Source organism: Dendropsophus ebraccatus, chromosome 7 (genome assembly GCF_027789765.1).
Source record: "Dendropsophus ebraccatus isolate aDenEbr1 chromosome 7, aDenEbr1.pat, whole genome shotgun sequence".
Classification (NCBI taxonomy): domain Eukaryota; kingdom Metazoa; phylum Chordata; class Amphibia; order Anura; family Hylidae; genus Dendropsophus; species Dendropsophus ebraccatus.
Genome location: NC_091460.1, coordinates 37,446,189 through 37,471,710, shown reverse-complemented (window position 1 = coordinate 37,471,710; position 25,522 = coordinate 37,446,189). Strand labels below are relative to the sequence as shown.

The 25,522-nt window shown below is 41.6% G+C and overlaps 2 protein-coding genes across 14 annotated transcripts in view; one reads left to right on the top strand and one right to left on the bottom strand.

Annotated features, from left to right (window-relative positions):
* The window catches only part of MFSD10 (major facilitator superfamily domain containing 10), a 34,525-nt gene extending 30,143 nt beyond the window's left edge, over positions 1-4,382 (top strand). For all 4 annotated transcript variants that reach the window (XM_069977346.1, XM_069977348.1, XM_069977347.1 and 1 more), the window contains exon 13: positions 1,386-4,382. In XM_069977346.1, coding sequence (XP_069833447.1) covers positions 1,386-1,492 — 107 coding nt within the window. In that variant the 3' untranslated portion in view covers positions 1,493-4,382. The remainder of the gene's footprint in view (positions 1-1,385) is intronic.
* Positions 4,383-7,659: 3,277 nt separating this feature from the next.
* The window catches only part of ADD1 (adducin 1), a 64,593-nt gene continuing 46,730 nt past the window's right edge, over positions 7,660-25,522 (bottom strand). For 3 of the 10 annotated variants that reach the window (XM_069977336.1, XM_069977335.1, XM_069977338.1), the window contains exons 11-17: positions 25,033-25,134; positions 23,511-23,600; positions 23,415-23,432; positions 17,978-18,134; positions 16,649-17,002; positions 15,210-15,302; positions 7,660-9,513 (exon numbers count right to left, since the gene is read on the bottom strand). In XM_069977336.1, coding sequence (XP_069833437.1) covers positions 9,110-9,513; positions 15,210-15,302; positions 16,649-17,002; positions 17,978-18,134; positions 23,415-23,432; positions 23,511-23,600; positions 25,033-25,134 — 1,218 coding nt within the window. In that variant the 3' untranslated portion in view covers positions 7,660-9,109. Of the gene's footprint in view, positions 9,514-13,531; positions 13,567-15,209; positions 15,303-16,648; positions 17,003-17,977; positions 18,135-23,414; positions 23,433-23,510; positions 23,601-25,032; positions 25,135-25,522 lie in introns of those variants that run through there. The other 7 variants (XM_069977337.1, XM_069977339.1, XM_069977343.1 and 4 more) reach the window with 5 other exon arrangements.

Genomic DNA, 25,522 nt, shown 5'->3' with positions numbered 1-25,522 from the left:
AGAGGCCTGGTGATCCTTGTAATCCAGCTCTTTACCATATGTTACGCAGCACCACAGCAGAAGGATGTTTGGTTAGGATATTCTGAGTTAATACATCTGGGATCATTAACAGTCTATTTGTTCTAGGTTTATGCTGTCCTATATAAGGGTAACATAAACTAGCGACAGAGAAGCTGAATACAATGATGTATCACTGTTCTGTGTAGCTGATTCGAAGGTATCATCCTGAATAGCTAGGAGTCTGAGCACTGCACACTAATCCTCTGCCTTATGTGCGTGTGCTCAGTAGTCCTAGATATTCATGAGCACCAGCTACCTCTGCCAATCAGCTGCTGGTTTGCAGTTTTCTATCTATACTGTATATAGGCAGACAGCTGTCAATCAGCAGTGACACAGCATATGAGGAGACTTGCTGAACAGAATGATATAAGTAATACACTGTTCTGTTTAGCATTTCTGCTACCATCATTTAAAGAGTACCTGCCAGCACAGCGGCAAAGAGAACTCCCAATCCGGAAGTTCGGGTATCCTTGGTAACAAACCACACATGATAGAAATGCATGCAACCTCCATTCTGATTCATTTCCATTATGTATGGTTTGTTACCAAGGATACCCGAACTTCTGGATTAAAAGTTGACTTTGCCACTGATCTGGCAGCCGCTATGCTGGCCGTATCAACCTAGTGACGTATTCCTTTGAAACACTGTGTAATACCACCTTTTTGATGACCATATTCTATGATGGGGCACAGAAACAAGGGAAACCTTGACTATATGTGGAGCAAGTGAAAGACGATATAAACGCTTCTAATTGACCCCTGGCTTAAAAGTCTGCAGTAAAAACAGTCAGTCATTCATAGACATTGTCAAGTTTTGATTGGTCACAATGTGACTGTCAAGCCCCATCAAGGTCACTAGAATGAGTGGGGAGAAGCGCTTAGCTAAGTGGTTTTCTCCCTGTCTCTCAGTGAAGATGGACACCATAGTCTGTCCTCTGTAGAGAGCTGCAATGTGGAGAGAAAAGCGCATAACTGGGCGCTTCTCCCAGCTCGTTTCAGTGATCAGTGGGTGTATGAGCACACGGATAAGGCAAAAAAAAAATTAAAAAAAAAAATTTCAGACCGCTCTCTTTTCTGATCCCACCATACACATGAATGTTTGACTTGCCTTAGTGTTGATGTTTTCTGAATGGACACGGTAGGTGTAAATGGATTTAGCAGTTAAAATCCAACATGGCCACTTTCTCCATCAGGTTCCACTGAAGTTAGAAGGTTCGGACAACCTTTTCTCTAGGTTTTTGTATGGGAGCCTTTAGTGAATGGTTCTCAGTTGCAGGGGAGTGTTTACCTGTGCTACCTGTATAAATTACTGTTTCCCCCGACAGTATACTGGCTGATCGGAGCCGAGGCCTGCTTCACCATCTGTGCAGCTTCATTCCTGATCCCAATCATTTACCTCAGACGTGTGAAACTGATGAGAAAGGAGGAATGAGAAGATCCCGGGATATAAAAAGCTCTGAAGACCACTGCACTATAGAGGATGGCTGTGTACACGGCCAAACACTTAAAGGTTGTTTTTAAGCCCTTATAGGGTGTGTAACTATGATTGGGATCACCTGTCTGAGATCCCCCATATTAGCTGATCCGTACAGGTCTCAGTACTGGAACATCTTTTCCATTTTAAAGTGGCTGCCATAGATGATCACCAATTTGGAAATTGGATACTTGCCTTGATAAACACTGTGGCTTCCTGGTTACAGCCAGATGATCAGAGGCTCAGGAGCTGCTGGTAATTCAACTTGGATCAGTAAACATCAGCTTGATCTATGAAGATAAGACTCGCATCTAAGTGTTGTAAAAGAATGAAACTTTGGTAATGTCACACAGGTACAACCTTTGCTGTCACATATTTTAAAGGGGTTATCCAGCGCTACAAAAACATGGCCACTTTTGCACTACACTTGTCTCCAGATTGAGTGGGGTTTGAAACTCAGTTCCATTGAAGTAAATGGAGCTTAATTGCAAATCACACCTGAACTGGAGAGAAGAGTAGGGCAAAAGTGGCCATGTTTTTGTAGCGCTGGATAACCCCTTTAATTAAAGGGGTTCCCCCACTTGACGTTCCGCCACTCCCATAGGCTCCATTCTATGGTGGATTCCGTTGTCCGCCCCCCAAAAAATGACGTCACTTCTTTGGGTGGACGACGGAATCCGCCCGACCATAGAAAGGAGTCTATGGGACAGGTGGATAGTCAAGCGGGAGTGCGCACTGAATCTGCAGCAAGTTATCTGTATGATTTTCTCAGTGTGCAAGGGTCCTTAGATGGAACGGAGCTTAAAAACCACACCCAAACTGAGGACAGGAGCTGTATCTGGAAGAAAGCAGCCATGTTCTTCTAACTCTGGACATAATACCTCTTATTAGATCAATATCCCGTGTTTTATTATACGGGCACATAGGTTAACTATTAGTTACCTGGCTCTAGGCATTGATAGTGGTTAGTCCATAAAGTTACAGAATGTTTTGTATAGTGACAATCTTTACATGATGTTCTAGTCAGGAAATATACTTTGCACGTTACGCTATAGACACACTTGATGAGCTTCATGACCAAAAAAAAGAGTTTTCCCAAGAGCATTGATGTCTCCCTTCAGCCTTTTATGTGGTTGAGTCCCACCCTATAAAGCGGCACTGGGAGGTCTGTGCACAGCACAACTAGATAACATGTCATTGTGAGAGCATAAACAGGAAGGGGAGAGGGGCCGTTGGGGGATACCAAACAGCCAAAACGTATAAAGAAAAAAAACAACTGAGCTCTGGAAGGTATATAATACTCGCTTTTTACACATTAGCTTAAAAAGTATAAAAATAGACTATTTCAACCAACACAGTCATTTCACCAGATGTACTTTTACAATGAACGATCACTAGCTGATCCATGGGAGACTGTCGTCATGTGGAAAGAAGGCCACAGAGCTTAAAACGTTTGGCTGATAATTGGTTGGAAGATCTTTTATCCATAAACAATCTTTATGGTAAGAATGTTCTTGGAATGTTCCCAAAGAGACTGGTCATGCGTCACCCACTTTCAATGAACATGTTATCGTCAATATGGAATATACTGGGTCGTCAAATTTAAAAGTGAAAAAAATTATATATTATATATTTTATCTACCTGTCCTACCAGTACCAAGCAACATTTTCTGGTTTGATCTTGCCACTGCTCAGCCAATCACTGGCCATAGTAATGGCCTGCCTTAGTCAGTGATTGGCTGAATGTGCGTTCCACACAGATGGAAGCTAAGCTGGGACCAGTCTCTGCTTAGATGGATGTACCATGACATTGTGGCAGGCAATTCTCCCTCCCCCCCCCCCCCCCCCCCCCCCCAATAATTTTTATGGTACCCTGTGCCCATGGACAAAAATCTTGTGTCACTGAGGTAAATGCTTTAAGGTATTTTAGGAGGCTGGATCAATTGGGGGGGAAAGGGGGGGGGGGATCATGGTTATAGCCCCCACCCAGGCCATAAGGACTGTATACAACGCTATACAGTGTTCATGACACCCTCTATATTCGTAGGATGGTATCAATGTAGTTGGGTAGATGATGTCATTGTACCTTCTGGATACCAATAGGGACCCCAGCTCATGCACACCCACCACCATCTACTAGCACAAGTCATTGACCGGCCAGAAGGTAAACCTCTACTTTTCCACCAGACGTCCATTCTGTATTTATTGCGGTCTCTCTCTGTGCAGCTTTTGGTTTTCAGCCAGATTCCTGTCATCAGAACAGGCTCATGTAGGAAACCCATAAACTAGGAAAAAAGAGTTGGTATTTATGTTTCCATAGACGGCAGCAGAACTCTATGTTATCAGAGGAGACAGAACCTGATGGGAAAACAATAGCGGTGAAATGAAATAACAGGGAACAGCTGTGGAACTAAAGTTCTGTTGTTGTTAGAAACCGCTGAGACCTGTAGTACCAAGAGGTTTACATGCAGGTAATGTTTTATCAAACATTACACATTCACACAAGGTCCTAAACATAATCAAGGTTTCTTCCATGTCAGTATACAGTAACCGAGTGTGCACCAAAGAAGCTGGAGAGGACAAGTGCTGTTTCTGCAAAGACTGAGCACACAGGGTTAATGATACTGACAATATTCTACAAGGATGACTGTGCTAAATACACGAAATTCTGCTAAATTCTTCTCATTCTTGGAAATAAACACAACAAATCAATTTGTTTTCAGCAAAATTACTGTCTGTATTGTTAGGAGAATAACTTTTGTATTCTTTTCTATTTGTGCTGTCTTTTATACAAATTTATATTGTGTATTTTTATAAAAGTTACCTCTTGGTGACGATTTTTGTTTTGCTAGCAATAAACATTTATCTTTAATTTATTTATTGACGTGTATTTTTATTTTTTTTAAAGCGTCAGGGACACTAAGTTTTTCCTTGAGGAATTTGTCTCATAGCGAGACACAGGAGGTGGGCAGACAGAATTTTTGTAATGTGCAACAAAACACGATCAGAAGAAAATAAAAATTAATGGAGGGAAAGCTGAATTATAGTTTTTTTTAAATAACAGTTTGAGCACATTATTTGAATTAGTGGTATTCATCTGTCACTGTTAAAGGGTTTGATCCAGAAACAGCACCTCTCCTATCCTGTGTGGTTTTACAGAAGAGTTCCATTAAAGTGAATAAACTGAATTGTAATACTACACACAACCAGAGGACAGGGGTGGTGCCGTTTTTGCAAGACAGTAGCTATGTTTTTTAAAGCGGACCTGTCAGTAGCTTTTTGTCAATAAAAGAAAAGACTGTGTACGGTAGGACTTATCCTGAGTCAGGAGATAATTCTTATTTCAATCCATCACTCCAGCCCCAAGATATAAGATTTAGAGGGTTTTATATAAATCAGGCAGTAATGCCCACAGGGCATTCCCTGAGTTGCAAAAGCCCAGCAAAGTTCACTGAATGGGCGTTTGCATTAAAAGGCATAGAGACGTTTGTTAGGAGAAAAGGGTCTGAATGTTGTGGGACTTCTGCAGCTCATGGGCTTTATCTCCCAATTCGCGAAAACAATTCTAAAGCTTATATCTCAATGCTGGCAGTGGTAAGAAGCCCTATTGTACACTGCATTTACTTTAGTTAGCAATAAGCTGCCGACATGACTGCTTTAAGGTTAATGGGCTATCCAGAGGACAGACCATTAATATCAGGACCCAGATGATCAGCAGGTTAAAGGGACTATGTGACACCCCCATGCTTCTTATTCTGAACGGTGTTCAGACAGAACAACAAAGACAATACTGTTTTGCAGAGTAAGCAGCACTGTAAGTGAGCCGCTTGTAATCAGAAGCAGTTTTCCTTTGCATAGTAAATGCTCAGTTTAACATTATGATACTCCTTTGGTTATAACTGGATTGTAAAATAGCAGGATAAAAGTTAATGCTCTAAGAAAATAAACACACGTTTTCTAAAGCTACAGATCAGGCTATGTTCCCATACAGTATTTTTGGTAAGTATTTTGCCACCAAACCCAGAAGTGGATTGAAAATACAGGCTATGTTCCCACAATGTTAAAAATGGAGAGGATGACCGCTAATGATGGCAAATAATGCTGTTATTTTAAAACAATGGCAGTTTTAAAATAACGGTAATTATTTGCCATTAACCATTAAATTACGTCCACCCATTCGATTTTAGCACTGTGTGAACATAGCCTTTCTGTGTTTTCAGTCCACTCCCGGTTTTGGTGGCAAAATACGGACCAAAAATACTGTATGGGAACATAGCCAAGGGCGGACCGACACACTTGATAATCATGCAGGGTGGGCTGCATGGACATAGTTATGTCTGTGCAGCCCTTGTTTTAATCAGCTGTCAGCCACTCATCACCTATTACACGGACAGATGTGCGACTGGTGTTTGTTGATTTTTAAAGCGACCCTGTCCCCACAATCTGCCCCCCCCCCCCCCCAAACCACTTGTACCTTTGGATAGCTGCTTTTAATCCAAGATCTGTCCTGCAGTCCGTTTGTCAGCTGATGCAGTTATTGTCATAAAAAAAAATGAATTTTAAAATTGCAGCCCCGTGCCCTACAGGCGTATCTGTGCCCTAACTTTGCACCACCTCTCCGTCCCTCCTCCCCACCCTCTTCATCATTAGGAATCCCACTGGAACATTTACTTCTGTATGAACATTGCACAGGTGTCTTAACGATCCAGCCCATGTGCCGTGGTAACACAGGTGGGGAATAGGAAGCAATCTGCCTGGAGCATTCCTAATGATGAGGAGGGCGGGGAGGAGGGACGGAGGGGTGGTGCAAAGTTAGGGCACAGATACTCCCGTAGGGTACAGAGTCGCTGAATGATCAGCTGAATGCTCTCTATTACACAAGATGATATTTGCCTGATTTGGCAGATAATTCCCCTATGTAATAAGACCTATACACGTCAGAGTGTATGTCCAGAGTTCACCTCTCGCTTGTTTTGCAAACTCTGGACTTACACTTTAATGACAATATAGGCCTCAGACATTAACTAGGTGTGGATCAATAACTGGAGATAAATAAAAAAAAAAAAAGCTTCACATCAGGAGTTTAAACAAAATTTATTTGTGAGTAAAATAAACAATACAAGGAAAGGAAGAAAAAAAAAAATACATGACCCTTTTAAAAAGTATCAATACATTACCATACTAAACTGTGATACAAAGACCTGGAATTTAACTCATTGGAAAATAAAGATGTTTGCAAATAAACCCCCAAAAAGTTATTAAATCAAAATGTGTTTAAGTGAGAATGAATTTCAGTGGGTCCTTACGAATAATAGCTGAAGGTCCCTGTCCTATAGTCAGTGAGGGGAGGTGAGGAGTTATGCATTACTTACATACTGGGCAATAGTCTATGGGGGAAGTGATGGCGTAAATTTATCCAGTAATATTTGTTACATCAAAGTGCAATATACTTCTCATAGGTTTTTAATTGAAGAATATAGAATTTATCTATAGGTATCCAGTTATAAATGTTCATAGTATTATGTTCAGAGCTTAAAAACTGAAGATATTCCAGTTTCCAGGTCAAAGGAAGCCGGGATATGAGATGTGACATCTACAATTGTTGGGACATAGTGGCTGTCATATCTCTGCTTCCTGATCCTGGGGAAAAGGGGAGTGAAGCACTGGGTGTAAGATGAAGTCAGTGTTTTCAGGGCTTGATGCTTGTTTCCCCATCCTAAATAAAAGCTAGGTAATAATGCACTGTAACAGATTATATATAAATACAGGACCCCCCCGATAGGAAGGTGCAGGGTACATTGCTGAATAACTGGAGTGCACTTTTCTATTTGAGGCCATACAACAATCCCTGTTATTGGCTTCATTCACAGTATTTCAGGGCTAAACTTTTGAGATTTTAGGTGCTCTAGAGATGGATTATAAGAAGCAGAGATGAATTACTTCTTTTGCATGGAAGACTCAAGGCTTGCAAACACGGTTTTCTACATAGAATAATTTCATGGCTGGGAAACCTTTGGCTTGCGGCACATATGATGTTCAGCAAACTGGCTTCTGCCGCTGTGTGAACCCAACATTACAGGCGGAATCTCACCTTTGTATAATGAACATTCCAGGTTGTTGAATGCAAAAAAAAAAAAGAAAAAAAAAAATGATGTAAAAGTTGAGATGGTACCTAGAAAACAAGTTATATCCTTCAACTCAACTCTGAAACAAAGACTATACCAAAAAGTGCACCTGTGGCCTACAAACAGCCTAGGCAATCCAGCTATGGGGGGTTAAATTCTTGTAGTCCATCAAAAAGGTGCTCAGTGATGTCACTAGCACAGTGGTCTACAAGGCAGCTGTTATATGACTGCAACTCCCAACAAGCCTGCAGACCAACAGGGTTGATAAGACTACACTCCCAGCAAGAGTCTGGTCCACAATATGGCTGCCGTCAGTGAGGGTGTAGGTAACAGGTATAACTATTAGTAAATGCAATGGTCTATTGTTCAGCATCAGTATGGATAGTGTAGATGTGTCTGACCGAAGGTGCATTCACATTTTGGTTATTAAGACAATGGCACGCAGTGATCTACCTAGCGTAGCTGCTTTACTTCCAAAAGGAATGTACATATTTTCATGTAGACATGGTTTACCGTATGAAGCAAAGAGGGTGACGAGCGACTGCAGCGACTATAGGAAAGGGCAGCTACTATCATCAGAGATCAGCCGACAAAGCATACTCCTATTTCCTGACAGAATTTAGGGCCATAGGAGGAAACATGTCTGATCCCAATAAGATAGGCCAGGGACTGGATACAGTCGTATAATGTGTGCAGTGTTATATATGAAGTGAATGCACCTTCTTAGTTCATATCCATCCTTTACAACAGGAAAGGGAATAGAAAAAGCTGTGCAGACAGATGGACAGGGGGTGGGGGGAGTGGACTAGGTATTCATTCCATGTCTTTAAGGCAGCAGCAGTTCCTAGTGATATAAAAAGAACACAATTATGCCAGCAAATAGCTATTATCAGCTAGAATTAGACAGCGAGAACAGAGTCGACTTGGGCCAGCTAGGAAAGGGTTACTGGAAACACTTGCAACTGGAAGCAGCTCAGTGCACAGGAATGGGATGACGGCAAGGCTGCTAGATAAAAAGGATGGTGACGCTTTAAGGGAAGGCCCTGTGATGTGGTTTAGTCATTCCCCTATGGAGCAAAAGCAGAAGCCCATTATTTACAAGAGGCATGCTACGGGAAGCCATCTTTATGGCAGGAGGGAGTGCAATAAGTAATATACAAACTAAATAAAAAATAAAACAGGAAAAGGTAAAAAGGACTGTAGGGACATCTACACGGTGTGAGGTGAACAGTTTGGAGTGGCGAGCCGCTGAACACACAGGTTAGCACCTTACATGGAAGGAAACATTTTCCCGGGTTAACCTTTTCACAGTCAAGCTACAACTAGCAGGTTCAGTTATTGTGGGTTCTTGCATTCCTTTATATAATGAAAAGACAAACAATACGATCGGGTACATTCTAGTGGTTACTGAACTGACTTCTCAGAAACATGACAGTGCTCCTGCAGCTTTTTAGGACTCGCTCTTCTTTTTGTTCTTCTTCAGGAAGGAAGGCGTGCGGAATTTCTTCTTCTTTTTGGAGGGGGATTTTCCTGGAGACTCGTCGCTGCCTGCGTCTGCCTGTGCAGTATCTGCTGCTTGGGCAGCCTCTGCCTGTGCCACTTCCTCCGCTGCTGGCGTGGCGGGAGGAGGCTCAATGTTCTGAGGTTCAGGTTCTTTAGCTCCTTCAGGAGAGGTGGTGGTCTCTGGTTGGACCTGTGGGTGGTCTTCTACAGAAGCCTTTTCTTCTTCATTTGGTTTAGTAGGTGCTGGGAAGCAGAGGGATTCGGAGGGCTCGTCTGGAGTAAGGTCGGGAAGAGTCTGCTTAAAGGTTGCGGCATCACTGTCATCTCTGTAAGTCTGTTCGTGCTGGGATTCTGGAGAGGGATCAAACACAAAAAATCAGTAATGGCCGCCACTTCATATACTTTATACAGGACAGGAACGAAGTTGGGGAATGTTATTACACACTTTCAACATGGGTAATGACTCAATGAGTCAATGATCAGAGGGCATCATATTCATCAGGAGAAAACAATAGTCTTTATTTTCTTATTAAGCGTGGACAAGTTTTACATCTTTTTCCATGTAAATTTATCAGGAAGTGTGTAATACATTCACTATACGCATTTCAAAAGAAAAAGGAAGAAGCCGACAACTCCCAACCCAGTGTATGTTAAAAGCCAGTTAAACATCATGTACAGAAAGAAAATCACTTTGACGTGTCTTAGGATTACTGACTCCATATTAGAAACTGGTTAGGAGTAACTAAGAATTGGACACATGATAGGACTGAATCATTGATGTAGAATGAGGTTAGTTCTTTAACCCCCAACACCCACCAGTTAGGGGAAATAAGGAGCATTAGAAATCATAGGAAATGCTGCTGTCCTTGCTATGTTCTGTTCCCTAGCGCAGAAAAAAAAAACTTTGATCATCCTCACATATACCAAATTCTACACCCAGAAATAGATTTGTCAGCGTTACTGACACTATACACATAGTATTACCGCACTGAGGAGCATTACTGATGGCAAATGGTCCTTTCCTATCCAGACCCAGGCGTAACATCCATCATGTGCTATGCTATCAATGCTCCTCCGCTGCAGTGTAAGCAGGTATAACAATACGGGAATGTGGTTTTTAAAGAGGTACAATCCCACTTTTGGACAAGCTAGACACTTTAGACCACTCTCTTTCACACCAGTCTCACATGTATATTTTTGCATTTGTATTAGAGATGCTAGTCCCAGTCTGAACGCGTTTTTGATGACCTGACAGCTGTCACGTCGGGTCATCAGACCTGCAGTCTGGACAGGACTGTTTTTAATATGGTTGCATATTGAAGTAATATGATGTGGGCCATGTTCCGGCTCAGATTCCTTTATATCTGAGAACAGAGGTGACCCCCATTAAAGTCATACAGTCACTACTGTTTTCCTGTGTGCTGTTACTGGCACCATCAGGTACAGATAGTGTCACCACTTACTGAGTGAATAGGAATATTAAGACCATGTTTCCACATGTGGTCTGAATACGGTGGAAATCACGTCCCCATTTCTCCTGCAACAGTCACATGACATTGCTGATAATCCCTGTAACCTTGTACGGCTTTTGGGGAAGTATCAGGGGTGAGGTTTCCATCACGTTCAAAATGCATACATGGAATCCCAGGCAAAGGTTGGGGCTATATAGGAATGTTGTGCTGCCTTTTGAGCTACAGCTGTGGTGCAGAGGGATACTAAGATGTAGGTAATCTGAGTAGCTCAGGCTTTAGGCCTCATTCACATGTCCATAGTGTGGCCCGTAATTGCAGACTGCACTATGGATATGCATCCGTACTTGTCCGCAATGCACAGACCAATAGTGATCCGTGCCGCAAATGCCGGTCTGTACTAGGACCTCTCCTTTTCATAGTGCAGACTGCAATTACGGCCAACATTACGGACGTGTGAATGAGGCCTTAGGGTGTGCGCCTTTTGTGGTTACAATGCAGTAAATGAATCATAACAAATGTAATTTGTTTTCAATTTGCTTTGTATAGACAAGAGAACCTCTTCCTCAAAACAACGACACCCTACAGATGTAGAAAGTTGGTTAAAAAAAAAACACAACCCCCTAAATATAAATTTAAGAAAGAAGGTCCACACTAAAATCTAGGAGATCTGCACTACACATTACATTGCCACAGATCTAAAAACCTGAAACTCCAGCTAGCTTCTGCAGTGCATCCCTACCCAGAGGATGAGGCCCTGTTCTGGATCAGGGTGGCATAGATGCGCAGCACATTTCTTAATAGCGCTCCGATACACTATAACCAGCACCGTACCCATGTCACATTTGCTGCAAGTACACCACATATGTCACCCCTGCTCTACTAAATGTTAACATTGGTAATATACAACAGAATTAGGATTTGTTCATACTTCTCACTTCTATAGGAGCAGAAATGACACCAGCGCCGGGCTTGCTAAATGTCTGACACCAATGGCATCTGATGTACTCTACAGGCTACAGCGGGGGGCCATCGGCTTACTGACATGGAGACCGACATTCTACCAGACAACTCAGCTCATTTGTTCAGAATTTTGCTAGAATCATTACTGGAGTCTCCCAACAAAACCTCCAATGTGAACACAGCCCAAACATGGCTCTTCAGCGTGTGAATGACATCTATATAAACTCATCCAGATATATATTTTACTCTAATCCACAGAGGATTTTCCCTCACATGTAAAACGCGCCGCCATGTATGTATTTAACCGTACAGACAGTAATAAGACTTTGCCCTTGTTGGCCTATTGTAGATAGTAATTTCATTATAGTTATAGGTCAATTAACTGCTCTTTAGTCTGCTACATATAGACACTCTTTACAATAGGAGAATAGCAGCATGCTCCTGTCAGGCTATAAAATTCAGCCAATGGTTCTTTCAAGGGCAAACAAAACCAAGGCAGCTTCACTCTGCGCCTCCTTCATATTAATACCTCAATGGCCGAACCCATACCAGAAACTCAGAACTCAAAAACTCAGAAATTAATTCCAGTCACTACAAGGTCAATAAGTCAACACCTTCCATTTGTCTGACCAATTCTGATAACATGTTGGGTGCTTAAAAGGCCTGTCACATGGGGATAGATTTATTTTTTTAAATATATATACTTACAGCGAATGTAATAAAAGAAAATTTACATCACTGACCTCATAAACCACCTCTACTGTTCTATACTTACAGTCTGGGAGCACTGATGTGTGATATAAGTGCTACACATTACTCCAGAGTGTAAATAATAACAGGCAGGGTATCTCCAGGGCGTAAAGAAGTTGGGGAGGCAGACCTGTGGTCTTGGTCATGCAGCTTGCAGGATTAAGATAAAACACTGAAGATCATAGGAGGTGGGCTCTTCTTCTTAGGTGCCCAAAGCAATTTGTATTTCCTATCCCTCCTCTCAGTTATGACTGACAGCCCCTGTGGTTTCCTTATTGGACGCTAAGAGGGAGGGCTATGAATGCTCTCAATACACAGCATTCTGTGCACTTATGCAGATCCCGCCCCCTGGCCATTTTCTGAGATGAGCAGTTTTTTCTTCTTTGTTATAACAATACTATTTTTCCCCATCAGACAGGCCCTTTCAAACTTTAGATTGCCCAATGTGCTGCCGAAGTGCCAATCGGCTTTCATTTGCAGTGCATTTACACAGCACGGTCGGTCGATTTGTCGGTCCGCACGAACGAACGCTGTATAATTCGTGTAGCCATTTAAATGCATTGTTATTGGTCGAACGTCTCCTGTTTACAGAGATGTGCAGCCAATAATATAATTTACAGGCCAATTATTGGCTCAGTGAGTGTTCGTAGGAACACTTGTTGTCGATGGCCCATAAGCCAACAAACCCAAACACAAGACCTTGAGTCGGAAATATCCCTTTAAAAATATATTCACATGCTTCAGATGTACTCTATTAGTTTCGATAGGAAAGTCATAACCTGTAGAACACACCATTACGAGGATTTCAATCTAAAATGCTTTACTTTACAGGTATTGCAATTTTTTTGTTTTGCTGTAGTTGCGGAAAGAAATGCTGCAAAGCCATAGGGATTGATTGTAGTTTTCAGTATACGCTGTGAGTTACGCTGTGTAACCTTCATATATGGTGCTACTATGTCACCTCCATGGGCTATGGGCCAGCATTGTTGCAAGTCGCACCAGAGAACTCTAGGCTGACATCTAACAAACAGCATCTTTCCACTAGAATAATAACTAAATCCTTGCTTTATTTGGTCTTATTTAGTTAATTAAAACAAAGATGCGATAGAATGAAGCAAAGCACACAAGGATCGGAGGAAGAAATAAAGGAGAACGGGAATAGGATTGAAAGAATGAGATGATACTTACTATGGTAACAGGTATTCTTTAGCATATCCATCTCCTGTTTGTTTGGCAGCCACAAGAAAAAAAAAGCACAAGTAGAAAAAAAAAAGTCTAATGCATTCATCGAAGATGTTTTATAGTCAAATGAATAGCTGGCAACAATCTTGAGATGATATAGGCGAGAAGTGCAGAGGTGAATGCGGATAACTCACAGACATATGACCTCAATATGAAGGGAGAGGGCAGGGGTGCACAGACAACAGTGCCGACTGCACATACAGACAGAAGGGCAGCCCGATAGGATGGAGATCCTCAATATACTGCACTTATCTTAGCCTAGGTTCAGTCTGTATTTAAGCACCTTGTTCATTGATTCATAGCTCATGTAGTATAGCTTTCCCCCTTATTTGCATACTGTAGAATGCATTTTTAATAAAATACATAAGCCTGAATGATAAGCAGTAAATCACTAATTTATATATACAAATAAGCGCCACTAATCCAAAAGGAACATGGAATAATATGGCACCCAACAAAACAAGCCTAAAAGCCATGTCCACCTTTACAAACAACTACTGGCCCAGTTGAATAACACAATGACATGAAGCCAAGAATCAACACACTAAATGCGGAGTTGTTCTTCTCATTGATGAAACTTTTGATCTCTGACATATCACAAGTTTTTTGGGAAAGTTGATTTTACATGTACCGGGGCAATAATGTTGCAAGAGTGGACATAGCTTTATATCCAAAATAGCCTCATAGTCAGGAATCTCACAACGGTCCTGCAAATAATGACCAGTGCAGAATCTCATGTGGCCGGGGCGAGTGCATGCAGTGGGAGGGGAAGCGGTATGGTGTAGCTGTAGTGCACAGGAATGAAGTTATGTCTCACACACTGGAGGTGTGCTAATGTTGTATTTATACTCTTATGTATGCTCTTTGTTTTACTTAAAGGGGAAGTCCAAGTTCATAACACTGATGGCCTATCCACAGGATAGGGCATGAACAGCTGATAGGCGGAGTGCTGCTGCATCTATACACAACAAACACGAGCAGAAGCCCTGCATCGTCCGCTATGTCGTGGTGGTGCAAGTTACTGAAGCTCAGCTCCTACTGAATATAATCTACACAATAGACAGTGCAGGGCTTCTGGCACCATCAGTGTTATAAACCCAGACAACCTCGCTTACAAAAATCAATATTAAAACTGAGGGAAGAGTCATCAGACTAATTCTTAAGGAAGGAAAAGTAATAGTTGTAGTCCGTACTTATCCAAGGCTGTAGAAATGATGCACTAGAAGCCATGTATGTTTAAAGCTTTGCGTGTGACCTGCATGTTTTGGTTTCGTTTAAGCTACAGAATGATGAATCTTTCAGCCTTATACAATGCAGCAAGAGCAGATGGAACTGCCGGTGACATAAAATTATGCGTATCAAATAAACTACTTAATGTGGACATGTTGCAGACCACAGATCAAAAACATAACTTTCTACATCATACCTATAAAAGGCAAGAAGGTAAAAAAAATATAATACACAAAAAAAAAACACAAAAATAAACAAAATCGTGAAGCGTGACAGGAATACATTTGATAAGCTAACATGACTACCATAAATTCTGGCCCCATTGCTTTCTTAGTACTAATAGCAATTGTGGCCCCTATGTAACCCATGATATAGAAGGGGCTGCAGACATACCTTCCTCTTGCTTGATGGGGGTGCTGGGAGGTGTGCGGATTAGGGAATGATCAAGAGGAATGTCCTTCTGTTCCGTCACCTCTTCTGGGACTCCTATAAGCATAGGCATGGTTATTAGGGAATACACAAAATACTCCAAAATAAAAGAGCTTAGCACACAACAGGTCCTGCAAAGAAAGAAATCGGCACATAAGAGAACAAACGCTATTTCCGGACCCCAAAAATCTCCAGGAACAAAGAAAAAAAAAATATAGCAATACCAACATCACCAGCATGAAACTGGTAAATCTAAAAGGCTGTCTAGTGTAAAAAAAATAAATTAACTTTAAAAAAGGTATCCTAGGTTTTAGGTTGTTTGTGCTTAGAGATATAGGCCAAATATCTATACCTCCTGTGCATTTGAAGTTGGAGAAAGTATTATTTGCAAGACTTTTCAGAAAATAATTAAGTCTCTTTATTAAAGAGGAACGCCGGCGATTTTTCCCCCTTCATTTAAATCAACTGGTGCCAGAAAATTAAATAGATTTGTAATTTCCATCTATTTAAAAATATGTCTTCCAGTATTTATCAGCTGCTGTACATCCTGCAGGAAGTGGTATATTCTTTCAAGTTTGATACAGTGCTCTTTGATGCCACCTCTGTCCGTGACAGGAATTGCAGTAGCAAATCCCCATAGAAAAACCTTTCTTGCTTTAGTCAGTTCCTGCCATGGACAGAGGTGGCAGCAGAGAGCACTGGGTCAGACTGGAAAGAATACACACCTTCCTGCAGGGCATACAACAGCTGATAAGTACTGGAAGACAATTTTGTATTTTACTTCCATTTAAAAATCTCGTTTAACTTTCTGATACCAGTTCTCTGGAATTCCCCTTTAGGGTGCATTCACCCACTGCGGATCCCTGCTCTGTACAATTATGGGCCCGCCCGTTAACCCCCTCTGCCACCGGAGCGTATACATCACCTGCTTCGGGGGTTCCCTGCTGACATGTCCATCCCGCTGCGAGTTTGTCTGCCCATAAGTGTACAGGGCAGGGATCCACAGTGGATTTGACTCCATCTTCTAAATCCGCTTATCTCTAAGCCTAGGGAATCTTGCAAGAAATTTTTTTTCTCCTGACATGGAAATTTTTGGGTCTAGACAAACACAAGATACTCCACTATCCATCACCAGGATTTACTGCGCCAAAACAAACATCAGAATCACCAAACGGAATGAGTGTCATGTGGGACAATTTATGATAAAGTGTAGATTGGTAATGGATAATGTAGATCACACTGGGGGGGGGGGGGGGGGGGGGGGGGAATCAGTCTACTCTTATTGAATAGGATTTATTAGAGATTTTGGAAACTACCATTAACACCATTGAGAGATTTTTTTTTTTTGCACCAGATTTGTGATCAGCAGTGAGGAAACATAGGTGCCACGCTGGTGAAAATACCTGCAGGACTAAGCACCAGATTTGAGTTGATGTTAAGAGCTCGGATGACGGCTGTGTGAAACTCTCTGTGAGGAGACTCCGATTTGTGTGTCTTTTCAAGAGAACCATCCAAGTTCTCCTCTAACTCTGTAGCAGACACCTCAATCACTGGTACACGGTCAACCAATGATTCCCGTTCTTTGATCACATTTGGCGCTTCTTCTGATGCATTAGTTGGCAGAACCTTGGCCTGATCCGATAGATCCTGATCTTTGGCCAACTCTGGTTGAGCATCTGTGGACTGTGAATGGGGGCCCTTGGAGTCTGCATACTTTATTCTTTCCTCCACATCTCCTCTACCTTGGATGGAGGAAGCTAGGATGCATATAGAGTAAACGCTAATGAAAGAACAATTATGTAATAACCAAAGCTATTCACTGCAATAAATAAGGAATATTGTCCCGGATATTATAATGGCAGACCAGATGGTGTCACAATAGTAAAGCTTTCTTAAACACAACCTTTGAAGAATACATTTATAAGCCTTATACTGAGGGCCAACCATATTGTATGTTCATATAAGGCCACATTTACCCCAGAAGTATATGTAAGTAGTATTTAGATAATAACCCTAACACTCTCATAGGTTGCCACGCACCCAACATATGTAAAAATAATTTTTTTTTTAGCATATGCTGGGCCAGTTTAGCATGGGTTTAGCATGGGATATCATTTTATTTCAGTGGCATAAGTTCTCATTAATACCTCACACATAGACACTAAACACTAACTATTCCCCTTTAAGGCCAACACATGGAGGGGAAACTAAACAAAGGACTTCAGAAATGTTTTATATGGATGCTGAGGAGACAGTCGCTCTCGAGTCAGATCACCGATCCTATTATACTATGAAAAATACTCCTGGTCTTGGCTAAAAAAATACTAACAAAAATACTGTGTGTGAACCTAGCCTTAAAGGGGTATTCACATAATCAAAAGTTATCCCCTATCCACAGGGTAGGTGAAAACTAGAGATGAGCAAAGTTACTGTAAGTTCAGGTTGGCATAAGCCTATGGTCTATGGCTGTATCCATGTTTTCCAGGAAGCCCTAAAGCTGCATCTTTCTTCTCCGTTCACAGAGGGTTCAGGTTTGCGCAAACCTGAACTTACTTTAAGTTCACTCATCTCTAGTGATAACTAGCTCATTGGTAGGGTTCATTCAGGGGACGGTTAACCTCCGTAACTTGCCATACTGACGACCTTGGGATAAATTCTGATAATAGGAATACCCTTTTGAAGTGTTATAATGTCACGTGTATGTACATCACACAATGCATTCAGGAACACACCTTCAGCATCTCTCTGCTTGCGCTCCACTTCCCTCCGATACTCCTCTAGCTCTCGGTCGGTCAGCTTGTTGAAGGGGTTGGGCCCAGCGGTGCTGACTATGACCTTTGGCTGGTACTCCTTCTCAATAATCGCTTTTGAGGCTGTAATCAGCTCTCCCTGGAAAAGTATTAAGAAAAACAACATGCTTAAATTCACAGTGGGCAATGAATCTAGGAAGAGAGATAACTTGTGGGGGAAAAAAATATATATATACAATCCCAACAGGAACAAATACTGTACAGGAAAAATCATTTGTCTTATTAGGGCTTCATTATTGATTTATTTTGTACAAGTATTGACGGACATTGCAGATAATAGGTTGGCTCTTGTCAGAACATAGAAAATATACAAGAGGGTCTGTCATGGGATGAATCTGCAGATGTCGCTATTACTGGACCACTGAGGCAAACAGAAATGCTAGTCACACTTTAATTGCACTATTTACGATAATTTAGTTAGGATTACATTATTTGCATGCATAACATGTTGTGGACAAGTGCAGAAGACGACCCGAGTGCACAAACTGATAAACAAAAACAGTATTTGGGCTCTTTTCAGGGACGTATGTGCTATATACTATTGGAAAGCAAACTCCACACAAATAAGCCAGCAAATGTTTGTGGCTTGCAAGTCATGCAAAATAATAAACAGCAAATATTTAGCTGTCTGCGCTCCCTTGTTACACTCCTGTTTCAGTCTCTTGGTCCCGGCTCACTGACGGACTGCTCAGCTAATCAGTGTTTTGTTCCGCCTCAGCTAGTGAGCTGGGGCCGAGACACTGAAGAGGGAATACAATGTGTATGCACAGGCAAGTATTTGCTGTTTATTATTTTTACCAGTGAAGTTCTATAGGGTCACATACCTGCAGCGGAATTTTCATTCCGCTGCAGGTATGTGACCCGGCCCCTTTAAACTCGGATCCATGGCAGATTAGAGTAAATGAATTGACACAGCATTTAATCCGCACTGCCAAATCTGCTGCGGATCTGCAGCAGATCTGATGGTGCAGATTTGATGCGGTGTTCATTCATTTAGTCAAATCTGCTGCGGATCCGCAGCAGAAAATCCGCTGCGATGCGGTACATGGGAAGCTACGCTAAAGCAGTTATCCAGGATTTAAAAAAACATGGCTGACTTTTTACGAAACCAGTGCCATACCCGTCTACAAGTTGTGTGTGGTTTAACAGCTTCTAAATGAGTGGTGTCGTTTCTGAAACATGATATGAAAAGAAAAAAAGTTCTGACAGGTTTCAGGCCCTGGCCACTATCTAGATATAACAAGGAGAAGAGCACAGCAATAAGTCTATGGAGCTCGTCTGCCCCGGTTCATAAAATCTAGCATATGATATGATCTGTGTAAGGGTACTAATACATGGAACGATAATCGTCCGAATCGGCGCTATATGGCCGATTATCGTTCCGTGTAATAAACACAACGATCAGCCGATGATCGTTGTCATCGGCTGATCGTTGATATAAGTTGTGACCTATAATTGTCAGCCACCGACCGCACATTGCTATGTGTAATAGCGGTGCGTGGCCAGCAGCTGACGATTTGAAAAATAAATACATGGTCCAGGGCTCCTCTTGCTCCTCTTCACCCTGGGTCCCGCACGCGGCAGCTTCAGAGTGGCCTGTCTTAGCTGACAGGCCGCTCAGCCAATCACAGGCCGGGACCGCTGCGGCCAGTGTTTGGCTGAGAGGCCTGTCATTTAAGACAGGCTGCTCTGAAGCTGCAGCACGCGGGACCCAGGGAGAAGTGGACCGCAAGAGCAGCTCTGGACCCGGGATAGGTAATGTATGCCAGTTTAGCAAGGGCTGCAAGGACATCGGATGTCCATGCAGCCCTTGTTAATTGATCAGTGTAATAGACCCAGGTTGTGTGTGGTATTGCAATTCAGCTCCATTCACTTCAATGAAACTAAGCTGCAAAACCACATCCAACCTGAGGACAGGAGAGGTGCTGTTTTTGGAAGAAAGCAGCCATGTTTTAAACTGGACAACCCCTTTTAAAGTAATGTTTTGCTCCTTTATACAGTCAATGTTCAAGGATGTATTTGTCCTATTTTGTACCAACCAATAAATATAATAGTCTGACGGGTAGTGGTAACTGCAGTGTTTTTATCATCAGGCTCCTAGGATACAGATGGACTTTAACATCACTACATATATGTGAGAACACAAAATGTGCTTGGAATGTCTAGACCAAACTTGCAGTATCAAGTAATGTTAGCAATAAGTGCCATGCAAGAGCAGGTCAGAATTACACCATTATTCTATCTATATCTAGCGGCATGCAACACTAGGAGCCAGCTTGACTCAAAGGGTAATTCCACACTGGATGTTGCATCTCAGATGTTCAATGCTTACCAGAAGCAAAAATGACCAGTTGTGAATGTACAAAGATGTGTAGCCGTGTGTATGCAATGTACTAACGTGTCGCATGGGAGTCTGTGTAGGGCTATACAACAAGTGGTCAAATGAGGAAATGCGTCAATCTCCAGTACTGCTAAACTTTGGATAATGTCAAAGGAAAATCTTGTCACATGAAATTTCTATGTAGTTATATGGCCCTTATATTATAGGATATGTGGGATAGGAAGGTCTGGAACGGTTACTAGACAGACAAGGGCTCATGGAAAGATTATTGTGTAAAAAAATCATATCGGTGGAATTTAAGTTATAATCGTTCCATGTGTATGCAGGCAACGATCAAACAACTAACGGAAATTCGTCCGTGTGTCCTTCGCAGCTTTTGAGCTGACCATTGTTAATCATTTGCATATCTTTTGGTGTATGTAAACATCGCTCATTCGCAATTACAATCATTCGTATACTGGAGTATACGAGCAATTGTAATTACAATGGTAACTAAGGACTATCGCTCTGTGTGTTATGGTGAATGATTTCAGGTTGCTCCCAAAAGGGCTTGTTTATCGTTAATCTAAAAAAGAAATGGAAAATAAATAAATCGCTTAGTCTAATATGACCCCTAGACACTAAATTGAACAGTTTATGCAGTGTGATTGGACCCTGACTAATCTATAGTAGTGGTGGCGCAAGCTAAGCATAGGCTTTGTTCGCATCCCAATGTATACCTTCATGCCTACAACCCCCCTCAATGCATGCAGTATATGCACAAAGATTGACTGTGGCATATGATGGGCCAGTGTGCGCCTTTTTTTTTCTTACCTTTATAGGTAGGCATAGTTTACGGTGTTACACATTGTGTCACAATGGTAGTCAATGCCCAATGTATGCCTATATAGTGGCATGTGTTAGATAATTCCGACTTATACCTCCACATAAGAGGAGAACAGAGACTGGGGCTAAATATACACTAAAATAATACAGAGACATTTTTGCATCTATATTATGGCCAAAAGTCTTGGGCCGACTTCAGATCTAATGACCTGAATGTACAAGCTGTCAGTTCAGTTCATTAAACCTATGGTAAGGCCAAGATTCGCGTATGTAATACAGCATCCATGTTACACTAGTCTGAACTTAGCCTTGTAGTAAATAATACAGCCTCTTTTGATGAAATTCCATCATTCTTTAAATATTGTAGCACAGAAATTAAAAAAAGATAAAAAGGGTGTTCTGACAGCTACCCAAATTCTTAAAGCAACAACAGGGCTGTATATACCTTTCTAACTGAGTGGATTTTAGCTGGACTAAAGGCCTGCTCTGACAGATCGAACCCATCAAGAGTTTCCGAACAGTCTGAAAGAGGTGCATCCTGAAACAGCAAATCGAGTAAACACAGCAGACCAGACCTCATGTACACCATATAACACTAAAGATGTGAGAACATGCAAGTAGACATGACAGCAATGAGGGTGGAACATGCGCGCAGCAACACAAATGTGAACATGGATCACTGCATGGCTTTAAAATGGTTCAGACTGAAGACAGAGCTGAGAAAGGACTGGATTGCACCCATCACTTTGAGTAAACACACAGCCTAGCTCTCTACGTGCTCATTCATTGAGCTTGTAGTCAGACAGACAAGTGAACATGTTCTATTGCAGATATCTTTGCAGCTGCAATAAATGTAATCGCTGCTTCCTGTGATCTCACTGCAGCTTATCTGACAGCAGTCTGCACAAAGTGAACTTTCTGTACTATAGATGTCTAGTAGAGAGGATAAAAAAAGAAGGGGATCAATTTACTAGAGAGATGGTTTTAACTACAGAGATGAGTGACACAAAAGACAACCCTGTTTAGTAGTTTATGTATGGGTCTGCAGAGATCCGATACACATATTTGCCAGTAGTGTGTGCGATTACAGCAGATGTACATGCTACAAATCTGCTTTATTTAATGTACGGTCCAAGCAACTACTGGCAAGTGTGCATTATCTTCATTTTCCAGCATAAAAACTGCCTAAAAAAACAAATGCAGTATTTTCAGCTGACACCAATTGGCAAACTTCTAGAAATCTGAAAACATTTTAAAGGGAAACCATCAGTAGGTTAGAAGCCTCTGACCTGCTATGTCCCTACAGCACATGGGCGTTAAAGTGAAAGGATATTTTCATACCTTGATTCTCTGTGCAGTTTTCCAGAACTTTGTATTTTATTACATATGTAAATTAGGCAGTTTGGTGCACTGGGGGCAAGGCTACCACTTCTAATAAATATTCATCCAGTTGTTTGCAGCGAGGAGCACCAGAGTGACATCACTGCAGAGCACTTCATTAGAAGGGGTGGATCAGTCGACCGAGGACATATCTAATAGACATCAACATTCTAGAGAATGGCACCAAGGATCAAGGTAAGAAATTTACCGTCATCCTGACCACCTTGGGTGCTAGAGAGACATAATCAGCATGTTAGATGCTTCTAAAGTGTCGAGAGTTTTCCCTTTAAACAAAAGGCCATAGAAACCACTAGAGCCTTGCTTGAATTTCTGTATTTAAGGGTCAAAGTGCTTCTAAACTCCAAGTCCCTATAGGTCATAGCTGCATGTTTGCTTTAACTCTTAGTAGTACATCAGTCATAACCAGACAGACATTCTCACAATCCTTAAATCATGACCTGTTAGGGTACAGGACCAAATAAAGTTAAGAAACACTTTTACAGAATACCAAAGAAAAGGTGTTCAAGTTCTTAAAACTTTCCATTACTGGTGAAGTTTAGTTTCTTAAACATTAGAAGAGTGTCCAATTAACAGAGTGGATATAGCTATAAATTCCTATAGTGTTATATAACCTACACTATTTCTAGCCACCAGTAGGAGAGGTCATTAAGAAGCTCTATCATGCATGGCATTCAGCGATGGCGGCAGAAGCGTCTGTCACGGCCATGCTTGTACCACACACCAAAGCCACTTGGGTCTATTGTTATACACTACGCAGGTTTGCAAAGTAAAGAAGCTGCCTTTAGCACTTACCTTGTACACAGATAGTCTCTGTTGATCAAAAAATAAGGTTAGAGCAGAGGAAGAAAAAAAAACCTGTTGCACTGAAAATCAATATTGGGAACTGACCTGTCCTATACTTCTATCCACTACACCGCCACAGAGAACCTGGGACTGAGGACCAGCTGTTTTAATGTCTTGCAAGTTCTGCTCTCTTATCTGTGAGACAAAGTAAAACAAGAGGTATAATCAATATATTGATTAGCAGACTAAAGATCTATTAGCAGCGTATTAGATCAATCTGTAGTAGTCATCTAAAGCAGATCGGTCAGCATAGCAGAGATTATTAGCATAAAACCAATTTACATTGATCATGGTGGATATGCTCCGACCATGTGACTGGTGGAGATGCCCACCAATCTGCAAAAACAAGAGCTGTGCTTGGATTAATATTGAAGCCACCGCACACAGGAATCCTCCAGTGTGCAGCTTCTTCAATATTAATCAAGGGTCAGGATTGTATTGTGTATGCTTATGTGTAGTATTGTTGTTAAAGGATTATTCTATGGATCAAAAGTTATCCCCATCTACATTTGCCATCCATATTCTGGAGTGCTGGGGACCCCAGTATTCAGACTCCTGAAAATAGAGGACAAATGTCATCCAAATGAACAGAGTTGAATTGTTGCAATTTTTTTTTTTTTTTTTAACAACCCATACCGTTAGGACTTGGTTCTGAAAACCACAGCTATGTGCATAGAGCTGCAATACATGTATTCAGAGCCTGTACTATTCTTATTTCATACACCGGTATATAAAGCATTGATTTCTGTAAGGCTCTGTGTGTCCCATGTATAGGCCCTAAGATAGATAATTTTGGCCACATGTAACTGTTTGAGGCTACATTCACACGCTTGAATTTTTTTGTGGACCAGATGTGGATCATCCATGATCCATAACATTATGTAACGCACTCACCTTCATCCGTAATTTTGAAGTTCCCCAAAAAGTTGAATTGATAAAAAATAAAGGGGAAACGGATCTGTAATTTACGAATGTTACAAAAGCAAATTACAGGCCATCTTATTGACTGATGGTATTGCAATTACGGCCCGTACTAGAGCACGTCAGTATTTTTGTGGATCATGGCCAAATCACAGATCTGTAAAACTTGTAACCAGGCCCTATAGAAATTAATGGGAACAGTTTGTCCGTAACTGCGAATCCGCCATTACGAACACAAATTGCGGACATGGGATTGAGACCTAAGAAAGTGTGGCTTTCATTTCATTAACCTGAACTGAAAACTGGTTTGCTATTGGTTACTCCTCACAAAATACTATTTTCTCTCCTAAGAAAAGATGTGAATAGAGGATGACTGAGGGGTTACTAGGATTACTGGCTAATTTACATGAATTATTGTGCTGGACCGATGCGGAGCTCAGGGACCTAACTGTGATGAAACTGAATAGTATGTGTTACCAGCACAAAGGGGTTTAATCCTTCTTTTCTATGACTGCATTCCAGCCTGTAGGAAAATCTTAGCGCAGTATCAGAAACATTTGTCACCCCTGTGTATGGTCAAGCTGCAATGGAGCACAATTTAATGTCAGAGGAACAGCTACAAAGTGAAAACAAATGAGAGGTTTACCTTGTTCCTCATTTCTTGCACTTCTTTGGGGTCTGTGTTCAATGGGACAAACAGGCTAGGGACAGCAGAGGTGGCAGTTCTAAGCCCTTCCTCTTTAGTCCACTGCAAGATGAAGAACAGTGACATGGTCAGATGAGCTAGATCACATCCACAGATATACAGAGTTAAGTCATGCATTTCACAAGTCAGATAGGAAAATGAACCAATGATTATGCTGCTGCAACTGGAAACTTGCATAGCCAGAGATCTATGAAAACAGGAAACAGAGAGAAGTGATATTTACATTAGGCAGCTCACTGCTGTGTGAACGCTCACACTGTGACCCCCCCCCCCAGCACTGGGTGGAGACGTTGAAACCTCAATTTGGACAGATTTTTTATTTTACTGTTAGGTCTGATGTTAACCCCTTAACTACTAACTGCTATAGAACATTAACCTTAGCGCACAGGGGTCAAACATACTGCCCTCCAGCTGTTGCAGAACTACTAAA